The following is an 18,104-nucleotide window of genomic DNA, read 5'->3' on the forward strand; positions in this document are numbered from 1 at the left end:
GTCGAGACTTGCCAGCACAGCACCTCCTGCTGGTCATCTCGGGAATTAGCTTTCCAGTGTACAGAGCACCTGCTACTGGACAGTGTCTTGCCTGCCGCTGGTCCCTGCCGGACCCCGGTGCCCTTTACCTTGGGGTGCTGCCCCTGCAGTAACCCCTTCTTCTGGGTTTCCCCTCCCAGGGAAGGCCCCAACCCTCTAAGCCCACCTTGCCTCAGTGGCTACTGCCAGTCATCATCTAGCTCCCGCTTACTGGGGTAGACTGCAATGTAGTGGCCACTCATCACTGGCAAGGGGTTAGGACCTGCTGCCCTTTGCCTATCCCCGGGCTGCCCCTCTGCAGCCCCGGTACCTTTTCATAGGCCTTCACCAAGGCCTGCAGGCTGGGGGTTTAAAAGGCTGGAGCGCCACAGCTCCTCTTGCCCTTCCCCAACACTGCTCCACTTCAAGTACCTTACTCTCCATCCCACTCACTCCAGGGCAAGAGTAAGACTTCTCCAGCTTCTGGCTCACAGCCCTCTTATCAGGGGCAGCTGGGCCCTAATCGAGCTGGCCACAGATGTGCACCATCCAGAAACATAGGTAAGGAAAAGGTTATTTTCATGTTTTATCAGCAGAGGAGTTGAGACTGTCATATCTTTAGCTCATACCCAATCCATCTCACTTTCTGTTAGCATAATAGCTAATAATTGTTGTTCAGAACACCACAAGGCTAAATGGTACAGCCCTTCGCAGCTCTCAGCAACTGCTAATGGTAAGAATTCACTACCTGCAGCAACTAGAGGTCCAACTTTCCTAAAAAAAGGCCATCTGATGTAGCTGATTCCTACAGATAGCAGTCTCAAATACCGATGGTGTGAGAAAGTGCTGTCTGTAGGAATTAGCTTCATCACATTGCAGTGTGTTACAGGCAGCACATCCTTATAGTTTGCAGTTTCATACACGTGTATATGTGTGAAAATGCTATCTGTAGGAAGTGCTACCTGCAGCAGTGAGAGGTCCAACTTTGCTAAAAAAAAAACAACAAAGGCCATCTAATGTAGCTGATTCCTACAGATAGCAGTCTCATATACCAATGGTGCAGCAGTGACAGTTCCAACTTTGCTAAAAAAGGGTATTTCAAGCAGTCTCACATATAAAACCAACCTGACAGCTTTCAGTGTAACAAGCTTACAAGTGGGGGTGATGGATAGCTCAGTGGTTTGAGCACGGGCCTGCTAAACCTAGGGTTATGAATTCCATCCTTGAGGGATCCATTTAGGGACTTAGAGCAAAAATCTGTCTGGGGATTGGTCCTGCTTTAAGCAGAGAGTTGGACTAGATAACCTCCTGAGGTCCCTTCCCACCCTGATATTATATAAGCTTGCTTTTAATAAGGCTTTTGATACTGTCTCCCATGACTTTCTCATAAACAAATTATGGAATTGAAACCTAGATGGGCATAACAAGTGGGGTTCTCCAGGGATCTGTTGTGGATGTTTCTATTCAAAATCCTAATGATTGAGATAATGGCATAGAAAGTACACTCAGCAGTGAGCTGGAGCCAGTTGGCACCAGTTCACACAAACCGGTTGTTAAATTTAGAAACCAATTTAGAACAGGTTGTTAAAGGGGTGGGCAAACTTCAGCCTGCAGGCCACATCCAGCCTGCAGGACTGTTCTGTGCAGCCTGCCTGAGCTCCCAGTTGGGAAGGCTCCCCGGCCCCTCCCTTCTTCCCTCCCCTCACAGAGCCTCAGCATGCCATGACATCGGCACCAGCACTCTGGACTGTTCCTGGGCAGCTCTAGTAAAGGGGTGGGGCTGCAAGCTCCAGCGACCACGCAGCATCCATACACACTGCCCTGAGCAGCACGGTAAGGGGTCTGGGTCAGGGCTGGGAGGAGGGGTTGGATAAGGGACAGGGAGCAGTTGGAGGGGGCGGAGGTTCTGGGGGGGAAGTCAGGGGACAGGGAATGGGGTGGGGTTGGATAGGCATGGGAGTTCCAAGAGTCTGTCAGGGTGATGGTGGATGGGGTCAGGGCAGTCAGGGGACAGGGAGCAGGGCAAGTTGGGTAGGCAGTGGGGTCCTGGGGCAGTTAGGGTGGAGGGGTATCAGGAGGGGGTGGGGTTGATGGGTTGCGGGTTCTGAGGGGGACAGTCGGGGGCAGGACATTGGTGGGGGTCAGATGGAGGGGCAGCTGTTTTAGGAGGCACATGGGGCTTGTACTCACCAGGTGGTTCCCTAATGGGTCTTCGGCAGCACTTCAGCGGCGGGTCCTTCACTTGCTCCAGGTCTTCCGCAGCACTGAAAGACCCACCACTGACGTGCTGCCGAAGCCCCGAAGCGAGTGAAGGACCCCCGCTGAAGTGCCACCACAGGGAACTGGTTCTTAAGATTTTGACAACTCATCACTGAATACACTTATAAAGTTTGTGAACATTTAAGGTCTAGAAGACATGACCCATGAAGGAAGATTGACATATGATAACATATGAGGGAAGACTGACATATGATAACAGTTTTCAAGTATGTACAAATAAAGTAGCATCTTTTTACAAAAGCTTTTTCTTACAGTTTATAGGTATCACTAACGGCTACAGTTAGCACGTTTCTACACGTAGCAATTTCATATAGACTATCGTGCAAGAAACTGCTATCTGCAGGCATTTGCTACAGCAGGTAGCAGTTTACTACCATAGCAGTTTCTTACAATCTGTACGTATCGATAAGTGCTACCGATAGCACATTCCAACACGGAGCAGCATCCTACACACAGCTCCCAGCTCGGCCTGGCTGAACCCCGGAAGGCAGCGGCCAGGGGGCCGGGCCAGGGCGGAGCATAATACCGGCTGCTTCCCGGCCAGCTCTCTGTCACTGTGCAAGCCTCGATCTGCTGCAGAGCCGGGTCCGGGGCCCCGTCCTAAGAGAAGGCTCCGTTTCCCCTGGCCGGGTGTCTGTGCAGAGCTCCTGACGCCGGTCTCCCCATGGCGAGCTGCTTCCGCGGCCCCCTCCCGGGGCGCCACTCGCTGCCGCTGTTCCTGCTGCTGCTCCGCGTCTCCCTGGCGCAGGAGAGGGCGGTGGCCACGTCCCTGCTGAGCGGCTATTTCGGGACCAAGTCCCGGTATGAGGAGGTGAATCAGCACCTGCTTCAGGACCCGCTCTCCCTGGGGCCCCCGGAGCCGGGGTACCTGCTGCCCTCCGCCGCCTGCGCCCCGCTGCAGCTCCGCGCCCTCATCCGCCACGGCACACGCTTCCCCACCGAGAAGCAGATCCGCAAGTTGGGCCAGCTGCACCGCCTGCTCCGCAGCCAGGAGCGGCCCTGCGCCGCCGCGCAGCAGTTAGCCCACTGGGACATGTGGTACCAGCCAGACATGGACGGGAAGCTGGCGCCCAAGGGCCGCCTCGACATGGAGCAGCTGGCTCAGCGTCTGGCCGCCCGCTTCCCGGGCCTCTTCTCCCCGCAGCGCCGCTTTGCCTTCACCAGCAGCTCCAAGCACCGGTGCATGGAGAGCAGCGCTGCCTTCCGCAAGGGGCTGCAGCTGGCCCTGCACCGGCAACCCCCGGCCAGAGGTAACGGAGCGGGAAGGGCTGGCCTGGGTGCCCCGGCACACAAAGGTGGTGGGGGGAATAAAATGGGGCCCTGCCCGGGACTGGCCTGGGGGCCTTTGGGCACGAGCACACACCACTGGCCCAGGTGAGGTGGAGCCTTTCCCGGGAATGGTTTACGGGCCTCCAGCACACATGAGAGGGAGGGCTAAGGTGTGGTCCTGCCTGTCCCCCCCCCCCCAGCACACGGGGGCTGGGGTGGGAGCCCCGCCTGGGACTGGCCTGGGGCCCCCAGCACCCATGGGCAGGGCTGAGTTGGGGGCTGGGACCCTGCATGGGACTGGCCTGGAGGCCCCCAGCATACAACACTGGCGCAGGTAAGGTAGAGCCCTACCTGGGGCTGGGGGTAAGGTGACACCCTGACAGGGACTCACCTAGGTGCCCCAAGACACAAGTAGAGTGTGGGATGCAGAAACAGAACTTCCCCCTCCCCACACACAAGGGGAGGAGGTGTAAAACCCACCACTGCATAAAGGAAGCCACCTGTCCTTGAAACAATCTAGGATCGCTGCCATCTGACATTGTCTCTCCAGTGCCTTCTCCAGCCCTAAAGACCTGTGATTAAATTGGTTTTAAAATGTTGTTGTAGTAGTAAGTATAAAGGAAAATGTTTGCATTATAGGGTAGACATAATCTTAAGAATAGTTTGGTTAGCATGGTTCTCAATAGAATCTCTATGCATATTAGGGAAAGCAGCATTAGAGCTCTGCTTGAAATGCATACAATTGAAGCTAATGTAGGTTTCCATTTCTCTTATTGTGGACAGGGTTTAAGTCTAATAGAACAATTATAATTAACCTCTTGATTCTGACATACCCTAACTTATAACAAAAAAACAAAATGTTATCTGACAGTTTGCCTCCCCATTCAGTCCTCAGATCAACTTTTGTAAATTCTGGCAGGGAATTCTTTAAATTGTCTGTTTTTGTGTGTATTGTAGGGGTTTTCCATTAAGAATTGGTTTTCCTTTCAGTTATCGAGAATGAGGAGACTGAGATTAATGACAAATTAATGAGGTTCTTTGATCATTGTGAGAAGTTTGTAACCTGTGTAGAAGAGAACGCTACAGCTATGTACGAAGTGGATGCCTTCAAACAGGGTCCTGAGATGAAAAGGGTTTTGGAAAAAATTGCGGCTACTTTGTGTGTACCTGTGCGTGATTTAAATGCAGGTAGCGTACTTATTCTGTTTTTTAATTATTTAACTTGCATAAATTTGTTTTCTAGGGTCTTCAGATAGTTATGAAAAACAAATAGTTTAAAATGCTCTTTTATAGGCCTTTGGAAAGATTAGTGATGACATCATGTCATATCACTATTTGAAAAGAACAGCTTTTAAAAATTACTTCATCTGCCGAAGACGAAGTGGGTAGTATATCCTGACATAAATATTGTAATACAAAGTTTATAAAGAATCAGTTTTAAGGGTTTAATTGAGGAACCCTTCTGGGAGAAGGACCAACGATACAAAGGAACCCCAAATTCTGGATTACTTTTAAGGAAAAAGGTATAGTTTAAAAAAAACTTGGTGAGATTCTAGTTTTACCAGATCACATAAAAATTCTAGTTTTATTCCACTTTACTTGTGTTAACTTAAATTTCTTAAATACAGTATTGTGACAACGAATATTCATTGTTAGTGAACAGTCACAGTAGGTTCTCTAGAAAAACCTTTCCCATTTAGCCCACAGATCATATTAACGTGATACAGGTTGAATGTCTATACTTCTCAAAATGTTCTCTTGAAGAAAAAAGACAGCTCATAGTCTAAACTGAAATTGGTATAATGTGGTAAATGTTTTTCTTTTCCACATTGAAACTCTCCGGTATTAAATTCCACGTCCTACACAAATTTTTATAGAAACTCTTATATTAGAATGTAATAGCAAAATGCACAAATTGCCTTTGCTGCTATTGAAATAACTGATGCCTTGATAATCCTCATACCTTCCACTAAATTGTAAGTGGACAAGTAAAATAAGAATGATTAGAGTGCTGACAACGTGTTGTGCCTAATAGGGAATTTTGTGTAAGCCTATGGGGTCATTGCTAGAGAATGTAAGAGATGACTATACTTTTGTAAGTTGTAGATTTTTGTTCTACATGAAACTTGCAAGGAATTGAGTTGGATTTACTATCTTAGAAAAGTAGTGCATTTGTTCTTGCCATCTAGTAGTCCAAATAACAAGGGAGTAAACGTAGCCTTATTTCTATATCTTGTGTATTATTATTATTATTATTATTATTTATTATTATGCAGTAGACAATAGTTACATCAGTACTAAACAGGTGATGGTTAGACTTGCACGGCCCTGCTCTGTGAAAGGCTTGCAATCTAAGGCCCTGATCATATAAACCAGGGGTTGGCAACCTATGGCACGTGTGCCAAAGGTGACATGCAAGCCGATTTTTTTTTTTTTTTTTTTTTTTTTTTTTTTTTTTTGAAGGCATGTGGCGGCAGAGTGAGCGGCTCAGCCCGCCCCTGCTCAGGGGTTCCTGCTGCTGGCCCCTTGCCAGCTGGGGTCCCTCCACTGGCCCCACTCAGCGCCTGCTGCTGGCCTGGATGAAGGAACCCCAGGCTGGCAGTGGGCTGAGACCCCGGCTGGCAGGAACCAGCGGCCAAAACCCCAGAGCAGGGGCGGGCTGAAACGCTCAGTTGCTGCTCTGAGGTTCCAGCTGCTGGCCCCTTGCCAGCCAGGGTCCCCACCGCAGCCCCACTCACCATGCTTCCAGTTGGAGTTCTAGTACAGGCCCCCTGCCAGACAGGGTCCAGGCCTCTGGCCCTGCTCAGCCCTACCAGCCGCCAGCTCCACTCACCTCAGCTGCTGATCTGGGGTTCCAGCCACTGACCTCCTGCCAGCTGGTTAACAGCTGATCACTCAGAAGCCTGTGTGCAGCTTAAAGTATCCAAATACTCAGCAAGAAAAAGCAAGGGCAAGGATCACATTAAACTGATAAGATCTGCATTTTAATTTAATTTTAAATAAAGCTTCTGAAAACATTTTGAAAACCTTGTTTACTTTTACATATAACAGTAGTTTGATTATATAATATATAGACCAGGGGTCGGCAACCTTGCAGAAGTGCTGTGCCGAATCTTCATTTATTCACTGTAATTTAAGATTTAGCGTGCCAGTAATACATTTTAAGGTTTTTAGAAGGCCTCTTTCTATAAGTCTATAATATATAACTAAACTATTGTTGTATGTAAAGTAAATAAGGCTTTTAAAATGTTTAAGAAGCTTCATTTAAAAATAAATTAAAATGCAGAGCCTCCCAGACTGGTGCCCAGGACCTGGGCAGCGTGAGTGCCACTGAAAATCAGCTTGTGTGCCGCCTTCGGCACCCGTGCCATAGGTTGCCTACCCCTGATTATAGAGAGACCTTCTAAAAAATGTTAAAATGTATTACTGGCATGCAAAGCCTTAAATTAGGGTGTATAAATGAAGACTCGGCACACCACTTCTGAAAGGTTGCCGACCCCGATATAAACAATTGAATAGGCCTGTAATTGAAAATTGGAGCCTTAGCATACATCATGTGTTTTGGGCTCTAGATTGGATGTTGTTTTATATTCTTGTTAATATTCTTCCTCATAATAGGAGGGTAATGCTGGGAATTGTGCTAGAGAGCAAATAAACTTAATTGTCATCTATCACTTATTTATTTGGATTTATTACAGATTTGGTCCAAGTTGCTTTTTTTACCTGTTCGTTCGAGTTAGCTGTTAAAAATGTGAATTCTTCCTGGTGCTTACTCTTCAATGAAGAGGATGCTAAGGTAGGTGTTGCTTGTATGTAGTATTGTGGCATTACCTTTGTGTAAAGTTGTTCTGTTCAGTTTTGCATATTTATGTAAACAGTTTGTTATACAGATATTCTTAGAAAAAAGAAGTTTTAGTTTAATGTTTCATTCAGATGTAATCTGCAATATTAAAGACATTACATGTTTTACTACATTTTATGAAAAGCAAATCTGAGCATCAATTAGAACATAATGTAACAGAAATACCCATTTTTCTGTGTTAAGTGACAAATCATTTAAACTTCTAAAAGAGAAATGTTTCTCCTCTCTCCTTTGCCTATCAGGCTTCACTGTGCCTGATAAAAACACTCAAATGTTTGTCTTTTCATCCCTCTCCCCCCATTAAAAAAAGACAAGGTGAAAACTGAACTTGAATATGTATCATTTGTTCTTGAAATTGTGAAACAGTACCCCAGAAAATCAGTGACAGCAACTTAGAGCAGCCCTCTTAATCAGTGATGAGCTGCCAAAATCTTAATAACCGGTTCCCTACCGGGTCTTCGGTGGCAGGTCCTTCATTCGCTCTGGGTCTTCAGCAGCACTTCAGCGGTGCGTCCTTCAGTGCCACCGACGACTCGGAGCGAGTGAAGGACCTGCTGCCAAAGTGCCGCCGAAGACTTGGAGTGCTGCCCAGTGAGTAAGCCCCACATGGTTTTTTTACGGTGTTTGTTTGTTTTGTTTTTTTTTAAGTCATCCCTGCCGGGTCCCTGTCAAAACTGTTCAAATCGGGACCCACACTTCCTAAAGCTGGCCCCGCACATCGGGGTTGCAAAATTGTGTCGGGTCAGCAGGGGCGGCTCGAGACATTTTGCCGCCCCAAGCACGGCGGCATGCCGCAAGGGGCGCTCTGCCGGTTGCTGGTCCTGCGGCATTGGTGGACCTCCTGCAGGCGTGCCTACGGAGGGTCTGTTGGTCCTGCGGCATCGGCAGACCTCCCGAAGGCATGCTGCCGAAGGCTGGCTGCCTGCCTGCCTGCCTGCCGCCCTCCCAGCAACGGCAGAGCGCCTCCCGCGGCATGCTGCCCCAAGCACGCGCTTGGCATGCTGGGGCCTGGAGCCGCCCCTGGGGGCCAGGTAGGGAAGGCTGTGTCTCCCAAAACAGCTGTCCTCCCCATCCAACACCCCCCCATTGTCCTGCCCCCAACTGCCCCCCTCAGAACCTGCAATCCATCAATCCCACCCCTGCTCCTTGTCCCCTGCCACCGACTCCCAAGACCCCCCACCCTAACTACCCCAGACCCCCCCCTTACCCAACTTGCCCCACTCCCTGTCCCTTGACTGCCCCAACTCCCTCCACACCCCTGCCCCCTGACAACCGCCCCCTGAAACTCACTGTTGAATAATAGCTGACTGCATCTCCAAATATAATATGTTTGTAGCCAATAAGTCAGATTTAATAGTCTTTATTGGATTCTGATATTTATTGCAAAATTGAACTAATGCTTTGATGAAGTAGTTTTTACAAGCACTAGTATGAATTGAAGCTAGCAGTTACATTAATTTAATCTCTGTTCCGTGGATATGATGAAAAGCTTGGCGAGAATTTAGACAGTAGCCATGGCAAATGTTACAGAACACCATCATGGGGTAGGGGTTATATAGCTACTGCCAGCGGCTGTAAACAAAATAAATGATGTTTTAACCATTAGCCAGTGAGAAACTATAGTATTTCCATTATTATACAAACAGGTCTTAAAGTCATTGCCTTTCTTCCTGATGTGTTAAAAGCAATTACATTGGTTAATAAAATTCAAAGACAAGTTTTGTTTTTCCTAGTCACAAAGTGTAAAGGACAGATCCTCTTTAGAATGCTGGGTGATATAGTCTTACCATTATCTCTCCAGCTATTTTTCTTTGTAAAACAAGTTACATATTTAACCCTATCTGAAACAGAGAGACAGATTAACATGAATAGATAATATAGGCTTTAAAAACAGAACTATAGACTGGAGAAAGAGGCAAAAATAGAAAGGAAATGTAGAGGAGAGGATTTTGCTAGGGAAACAGCTGCTATTATTTAGAACATACAGACAGGCAACTCATTCCCCCCGCTCCCCCTGGGATCCCCTCCCTCTCCCCCCATGAGCCTCGTCACCCCGCAATTCCTCCCCGCCCCCCAGCCCAGGCACTCTCTGTTTCTTCCCCTCCCTAACTTACCTTGGGCTCTGCAGGCTGCCAGCTGCAGTCTGATTCCCCTTGCAGCAGCGACTGCTGCTGGGAGACAAGACACCTCGGCTCTGTGCAGCTAGAGTGTCCTTTGCCGGAGTGCTACCTTCCCCTGGTTTGCCCCGCAGCCCCCTGAGCCTCGTTACCCCCAATTCCCCCCCCCCCCGACCTCGTCACCCCTGGATTCCTCCCTTCCCCCGATTCCTCCCCTCCGAGTCTCGTCTTATCTTGGGCTCCCGCAGAGTGATTGAATCAGCTCTGTCAGGAGAGCTGCAGTTTGATTCAGTCGGAAGGGAGGAATCTGGGGGTGGCGAGGCTCGTGGGGGAGAGGAATTGGGGGTGACAAGGCTCAGGGGGCTGCGGGGCAAACTGGGGGAAGGTAGCGCTCGGGCAAAGAACGCTCTAGCTGCATAGAGCGAGGTGTTTTGTCCCCCAGCAGCAGCCGCGGGTTTTTTTGTAACCCTAAAAACCGGTTCTAAACCAGCTTCTAAATTTAGCAATCGGTGCCAACCGTCTCCAGCTCACCACTGCTCTTAATAAAAAAAAAAAAAAAAAGGCCTGTTCACTAGATGATGCAGGGGTCCTTCGGAAAAACATATGTCATGATGCAGATGAAGACTCTTACCGAGACTAAACACAAGAGGGCAAAATTACCGGTAAGTCTGCATGGGCAACTGTAATTTTGGCATTTGCCTACTTTTGCACAGTTGACTTTAACATTAAAATTTGTTTAACTTCATTCATGTTAAAAAAGCAAATTAGGAAAAAATCCAACAAATTCCATCACGTTGAACCGTATTGGCTCCCACGTGACTGATCGGTGTCAGAACCTCTAGATCCACAGTACAGATATCTGTTACTTGAGCTAATTGATAGCAGTAGTAGGTTGTTGTCTACATGGGCCACCTGCTAGAGGGAGATGAGATGCGTTTTACCAGTGGGTTTCCCAGCTGCTTGCTGAAAGAACGGTGAGACTCCAGAATCATGAATTCTATTCCAGGTTCTGAGGGGAGGATTCTCTAGTGGTTCGACCCTTGTGTGCAGTCCCCTCCAGCTTGTCCCAGTCTCTCTACCTCTATTTTTTAGAGCACGATAGAATTAGTGTTCAGATCTGCAAGCCCTAAAGGAAGGAACAAAAAGTAAAAAGCAAACAAATAAGCAATAAAAACCAACTGAGTAAGTACTTGTAAGCTTGTGGGTAAGGCACAGGATTTGAAGTCAGGAGATTGGAGTGCCACTCTTGATCCAGCTGCATACCTTTTGTGATTTTTTAGCTTGTCTTTCTCCTCCTGAGTTTCCTTATTGGTAAATTAGGATTAACATTCTTGCCTAGCTCACAAGATTGTTGAGAATAACTAGTATTTGTAATGCATACGTAGATCTTTTGATGGAAAGTGGTAAAGAACATTATTCGGGGTAACGGAAGAGGGAAGGAACCTAGGAATGAACCTGAAGCATGTTGGGTGTGGATGGGAGGTGTTTTTTGGGGTGGGTGGGTGGGTGGCATTATTAGAGTGTTGGGAAGCCTGGCTGACCCCCAAGCCTCTCCCGTTCAGTTAGTCCCTGTCCCCGTAGCCCTCATCCCCATGGGTCTCTGCAGCCTCCCCATCCCCAGCTCAACGCTGTTACCCCGCTAGCTCCCGAGTCCATGCTCCAGTCTGTACCCCCACTAGCCATTCTGAACCGCAGTCTGTGACACCTCCCCCTCCCCACCAGCAGCTCTGTGTGCTCCACTCTGTCTTCACCTGGCTCCGCGGGCAGGGTGTTGTGATGAACTTCTACACCTGGGGGAGTTCTGCAGCACTGGGCATAGAATTTTGTGATTTCCCACATAAAATACATTTTGGCTAAGAAGTGCTGCAGTTCTGCCTTTTGCCCACCACGGGCCGCTGTGGCACTAGAACAGCTGGCAGGAATGCAGCCAGCTGTTCTGGCACCACAGTGGACTCTGATGTACAAAAGGCAGAACTGCAGCACTTCTTAGGCAAAATGTTTTTTGTGCAGGGAAAATACAAAATTCTATGCCCAGTGCTGCAGAATTCCCCCAAGAGTAATTTATTTATTTTAGAATGTCTCATCCATCCCCTGTTCCTGATTTGGTGGTCTGTAGTAGACCTGTATCATGATGTGCCCTATTTTTGCCTCTTTTTTTCTTTACCCAGAAACTCACAACTGGTCTGTCTCTCACCTCTTTCTGAATAAGTATATGTATTCTTGATGTATAATGCAACACCATGTTTCTTTTTACCCTGCCTGTCCTTAATGAACAGGGGTACAGCTTGTATATCAGTCATGAGGCTTATCTCACCAAGTCCCTGTGATGCCAATTACCATAATTTAGCTTTTGTACTAATACTTCCAGTTCTTCCTGTTTGTTGCCCATACTCCTTGCATTGTGTGTAGACTTCTAAGATGTTGATCAGAGTCCCGCTCTGATGTCCCTCTTGTTGCTCCTATGACCGTATAGTAATTTTCCATAACCCCCAAAAATCTAATCCTCTTTAAAGAAAAGTAACCTTAATACTTATTTCTGGGCTTTTGTCATTAGCTCCCTTTAAACCTAGTTTAAAGTTCTCCTCACCAGGTTGGTGGTGATTTTGGTCAAATTATCTTTTTAAAAAGTATCTTTGCCTCCAAACTAGTATCTTTAAAGGGCTGTTTCTGAGAATGGAGCTGATGTATGAGTGTGCAGTAGAGAGCTAGGAATGGTGGGACCTGGCATGTAAATGGGGAAAGGGGCCAGAGAAAGAGCCCTGACATGATAGGGGTAGGGCAGGCCAGCCAGCCAGGTTAGCAACATGAGAGCAGGTACAGTAAACCACGTAGTAATCAAATCAATTGGTAGTTCAAGTTGGTTTGGTGGAGTATTGCAGTCTCTACCTCAGAAGAGCTCAAGTATTCATTTGTAATGACATGTTGCTCCGGCTTTGAGGAATGCTAGGATCTTCAAAAGTCTGCCTCAGGAAGCTGGTGTGGGGGAGACAAGTTGGGGTCTTCTGATGGTGCACTGGGTTTTGGTGTCCTGTGCAGCTGCCCATAGCAGGGGAAGCTGGGCAGGCTCTGCACCCCACATGTTGTCTGATGGGATTCACTTCAGCAAGACAGGTCTTGGCACTAGGCTCTTTAAGTTGATCATTTAATGATGCATTGTACATAAAAACAAGGTGATGACAGCCATAGAAGTTCAGGAAATTGCATTGCTCTTCTGCTTGAAGCTTTCCCATAATTAAAAGCTAATACAAATAGACATAGACTCATGGACTTTAAGGTTAGAAGGGACCATTATGATCATCTAGTCTGACCTCCTGCACAATGCAGGCCACAGAATCTCACCCATCCACTTCAATAACAAACCCCTAACCTATGTCTGAGTTACTGAAGTCCTCAGATTGTGGTTTGAAGACCTGAAGGTGCAGAGAATCCTCCAGCAAGTGTCCAGTGCCCCATGCTGCAGAGGAAGGTGAGAAACCTCCAGGGCCTCTGTCAGTCTGCCCTGGAGGAAAATTCCTTCCCGACCCCAAATATGGTGATCAGTTAAACTCATTAGAAGGAGTTGTAGACTCATGCTGGAAGATCAGAAATCAGTGGCCATGTTTGTTTGTTTGTTTTGTTTGTGTTTTTAACTCAAGACGCAACAGTAGGCCTGTACATTTTTTTTAAAGCTAACTGATCAAACTTGCCCATTTTCCTAAGAAAGTTGTCAGTGTCATGCTATTTGTAGTAATGTCTTCATCTAGACGAAATAAATGTTGCATTTTTGTTACACATTTTAAAATCTTATTCTAGGTACTGGAATACCTGAATGACTTAAAGCAGTACTGGAAGAGAGGATATGGGTATGATATCAACAGTCGTTCCAGCTGTATTTTATTTCAAGATATCTTCAAACACTTGGACGAAGCCATTGCAGAGAGTAAACGGTGAAAAAGCTTTTTTTTATTTTTCAGTTTTCTGCGGTTTGGTCATAACTTGTATGTGGCCCTAAAGGGATAGTCCTGAAGGAGATTAATGCTAAGAACTTGGATAATGGATCAAGAATTAAATAACGTTTGGGCTTGGTTAGCATCCTTTAAGGGACTGATTCTCTCATAAGTAATAAGGCAATATTAATTCATCATGTGCATCCTGTTTAGCCATATCAATATCTATGCATGGAGTGTCATCCAAAAATATTCATAAGATATGGAGGAGTCTTCACCTTGTTTTATGACCTGATCTCTCCTCCTACACACACATAGGTCAATGGCTTTAACTCAAACTTTTAAAATTATTTATTTTCTTATCTGAGAGAGAGCTTTCCAAGTTATGGCCTCAGGGAAAACTTTTGAAGAAGTTATGGTGTTTAGCACAGTATAGTTTTTGTGTTGTAATAATTTCATTGAAAAGGATAAAAGTACTTCTTCACATTATTTTATTTTTATTACCATAACCCCTAGGAGCATTAATCATGGACCAAGACCCATTTTAATAGATGCTGTACAAATGCAGAGCAAAAAGTCTGTCCTTGCGCCAAGGAGCTTAGTCTAAAGATGATCCCTGTTTGTTGGATTAATAAAAGCCTGTGCTCTATTTTTTTTTTTAAATATTATTGAATCATTTAAGACTTAAGTGATTAGCCAGCAGCCAAATCTGAAAGAAATTAATCATTTTGGTTTAGATAATGTTGATGATCTGTTCCAGCTCATTAAGAACAGCATCATTTTAAGAGATGTCAGGTTAAAATCATTAACAAGGACATGTTTTTTTTTTTTTTTTAAAGTTCAACTGAAAATGTAGAATTTAACTTACTACTTACCAGTAATATATCAGATTGGATATTAAAGGTAGGTTTGTTCAGATATACGTGTATTTTCCTAGTTGTGTTTATTCTGATTCTCCTGCTACTGGAGGAAGATGACTCTTTTAATTATTCTAAATCAGTGGTTTTCAACCTGTGGTCCATAGACCCCTGAGGATCCACAGAGTATATCTAAGATTTCCAAAGGTGTCCACACTTCTATTTAAAATATTTTAGGGATTGCCAAATAAAAAAATTGAAAACCACTGTTCTAGACCAATTCAGATGCTTGAGTATAGTTCCTCTGGAGTAAGAGCACTGGCGCTTTTGAGATTTAATTTAGCTGTTTATATAAAGAGTGTATAATCTTAGACTTGTCGCCAGTATTTACAATACAGACAAAGATACCTGGCTACAAAAGCAATTTTAGAGCCAAGCCAACCAGATGTTTTGAATCGTCTCTTACAAACCACAGCTATCATCCCAGGGCTGGTCTACGCTAGGGGAGGGGATCAATCTAAGATACGCAACTTCAGCTACATGAATAACGTAGCTGAAGTCGAAGTATCTTAGATCGAATTACCTACCGTCCTCACGTCGCGGGATTGACGTCCGCGGCTCCCCTTGTCAACTCTGCTACCGCCGCTCGCTCCGGCGGAGTTCCAGAGTCGACAGGAGCACATTCGGGGATCGATATATTGCGTCTAGATGAGACGCGATATATCGATCCCCCAGAAATCGATTGCTACCCGCTGATACGGCGGGTAGTGAAGACATAGCCCCAGTCCCAAAGGATCTGGAGAGGGCAAGCCATTTACTCAGCATATTCAAAAGGCTGGCTTTTATCCAGGATTTGATGTGTAAATTGCTGTGTGAGCATCAAACTTTTGCATGAATCCCAAGTCAGTCGTTCATATAGCAATATAGGAAAATGTCTCTGTCTCTGTCCTATAGACCTTCAGGATGCCTATGTGCAGATCCTTACTCTTCTACCACTTCTATTGCTTCACCAGCCTGGTACAAAAATGTGAATACCAGGCCTTACAGCTTGGTTTACCCTCAAATTCCAAACCTTTGTTCAGGTTATGATACTCAGGAAAGGCCGTTTCATAAACTTTTCAAGCCTTATCTTGACTGGCCAGGTACATATTATTGTGAGCATACCATGTACACATTCTACATCAGGTTCTGCAGTTTGTGCATCTTCTGTGATCCCATGTGGTGTTACTGCAGACCCTTGGGTCTCCAATCACAAGCCTGGATATTGATTTTCCTAGTCACATTGGGCCTCTTCAACACCTGGTCTATTGGAAAATGCAGTCAAAGAACTGAGTTCGTAAGGATACCACCACAAATGGGAATCTCTTTCAAGAAGTTGCTCATCCCCAGAAGTTGCTCAAAGGGATGTCCTTTCATCCCCTTGACTGCCTGTAATCATGGATGTTAGCCTATACAAATAGGGAGCTTTTGTGGGGAAGGCAGTGGGCAGTGGTCATTCATGGGGGAAGTTGTCCATCAACCATCTGGAAGAGGGAGTGGTAATGTTAGCTCTTGTAGTTGGTTTTAGAATGAAGCATGTAGTTCAGTAGAACAAGACCACAGTTATATACATCCTCCAGCCAGAGGTTATAAACTGAGATGTCTATTTCAGTGGCTAGCTGCAATGTGTTGCATCAGAAATTCAAAAAAGCACTCGTGCTCAGTGGGGAGGAAGGCAGCCTCCAAGGACGAGGTACATCTTGTTATCTCTGTCTGAATAGACCTCTGTGGATAACTATTTTATTTAGTGGTGGAAAAATAAATTTTCAAATTCCTTCAGAGGCTGTTAGGACAGTGCTTAGTTTTGTCATAAGTAGAGAGCACCTTTGTTAAAGATCTGCAAGGCAGCTGCTTTGGGTTGAATGCACATTATTGCAGAATGCAGTGGATGGGATGCTATAGTTGAGCAGAAGGCTGCTTCAGGAGCCTGTAAGCCGGTAAACCCAGCATCATCCACAGGTGTCGCCGCCAAATTTCATTTCAGTGGATGCTTGACCGCCGGCCAGGATGCAGGCCCATTTCTTCCGCAGCCACCACGTTGGGGACCCCTGCTCTAGAGATGTGCTGGGAAACTCACTTAGCTTTAAAGTTCATAGTTTCAAATAGTCGTTTGAAGCTCATAACTCCTTTTCTGGATTTACGTTAGTCAGGTCTTGTCTGTAGAGATGCTACATACAATAATTCATAAACATTTCCATTTTTAATACAGTGAACTTCTAAAATACTTAAACTTCAGTAAGGTATAACTGAATTCAGTAAGGTTTATCCAGGATATTGCAGGAGATTTCTAAATATGTCATATATGTAGTGTAGGGTCGTATGAAATCTGTGTTAACAAGAATATGGACAAAATCACTGAATCAAAACATTGAATGTGGAACTCTTTTCTCCCTGGCACTAGGACTGCAGTATCAAGCAGGGTGGGCTGCACAGCTGAGCTGAAGTCAAGCTGCCCCATATTGAGAGCCTCCTGATCTGCTGTGCTATGCAGAGCTGAGGAGGAGGGCTGGGGACTGATGTTGGAGTACCCCACCCCCCCACCAGTGTACCTGGTCTCCACTGAGCTGGGATTGGAGGGAGTGGGGATAGAGAGGTACCTCTCTGTGCACCAGATTCTGCCTCAGTAGTAGTTGCTGCCAGCTGCTGTCTGAACAAGTGTTCAGGCTGGTGAGATTTGTGCTTAGAGACTCTCTGTTTCCTGCTCAACACACATTCTATCTCTCTCCCACACACACTTCTATGTTGTTTTTACTGTATATCTGCAGAATGATTTGTTTAAATTGTTGGATTTTTTTGTAAAATCAGTTTTTCCCCATTGCAATGCAATTCTGATTATTTGTATGCATTTAAGGTAAGGCTACTTATTGTCAACATATCAAACAATTTTGATTAAAAAAGCCCCCATAAAGATGGAAATTTTTTTTTAATGGAAAAAAACACAATCTGAAAATAATAAATCTGAAAAGTCACAATAATAAAACCAATTCCATAGGGCCCTAGAAGTGAAGAGAAGGGGGCAGAAGCAACAAAGGTGTGAGGAAAAATAACAAAACCAGTGGGAGTGTTTACAGATATTTTGTAAGAGGCCCAGGGTGCTGCACTTTCACTGTAGTGTGCCAATAATCTAGTCTGTTGAGGGCTCTTTTTTAGACCTAAATCCTGAGTATTGTTATGGAGTATAATCTAATTCTTATACAAATACTCCCCTTATATGAGCAGAGGAATAATAGGGTTAAGATGAATAATCAATCAAGTGAATTTACAAGTCATATCTGAGGAGATGTGGAAAAATACCTATATTAAAAAAGTACCAAATGCATGTTTTTAATTAAAAGTGATCCCATTGGCTTTTAATTCGAGATCACTAAAATGTTCATGTAGGTTTGTCTTACTGACTTTAAAATTGAATCCACTAGCTTGACTTACACAGCAATTGAACAAAATGGATATTCATTCATTCCTAACAGCTTTAGGGCTTCATGTGTTATAGAAACTAAAAATAAAGTGGAGTTTAGGTCTAATACATGTGGGTGACATTAAAACTGCTTGAGTTTATAGACAAAAAGGGCATAACTTACTGAAATTTGAGACTCAAATGTGCTTCTCTGCCTTCTCATGCACTTCCACTTTTTCCAGTGAGGTGGGAGGTAAATATTTATTAAACTCTCATCTGAATTCATCTCCTGTCATTCATGTCCAGCAAACAGAGTAACACATGCTCATGGACTTGTGTGTG

General features: G+C 45.4%; 1 protein-coding gene across 3 annotated transcripts in view; it reads left to right on the plus strand.

Annotated features, from left to right (window-relative positions):
- Positions 1-2,829: 2,829 nt before the first annotated feature.
- Positions 2,830-18,104, plus strand: part of MINPP1 (multiple inositol-polyphosphate phosphatase 1) — a 40,726-nt gene continuing 25,451 nt past the window's right edge. For 2 of the 3 annotated variants that reach the window (XM_032770294.2, XM_075072680.1), the window contains exons 1-4: positions 2,849-3,548; positions 4,558-4,755; positions 7,266-7,363; positions 13,339-13,472. In XM_032770294.2, coding sequence (XP_032626185.1) covers positions 2,963-3,548; positions 4,558-4,755; positions 7,266-7,363; positions 13,339-13,472 — 1,016 coding nt within the window. In that variant the 5' untranslated portion in view covers positions 2,849-2,962. Of the gene's footprint in view, positions 3,549-4,557; positions 4,756-7,265; positions 7,364-13,338; positions 13,473-18,104 lie in introns of all 3 variants that reach the window. The other variant, XM_032770291.2, reaches the window with a different exon arrangement.

This window comes from Chelonoidis abingdonii, chromosome 15 (assembly GCF_003597395.2).
Source record: "Chelonoidis abingdonii isolate Lonesome George chromosome 15, CheloAbing_2.0, whole genome shotgun sequence".
Lineage (NCBI taxonomy): Eukaryota > Metazoa > Chordata > Testudines > Testudinidae > Chelonoidis > Chelonoidis abingdonii.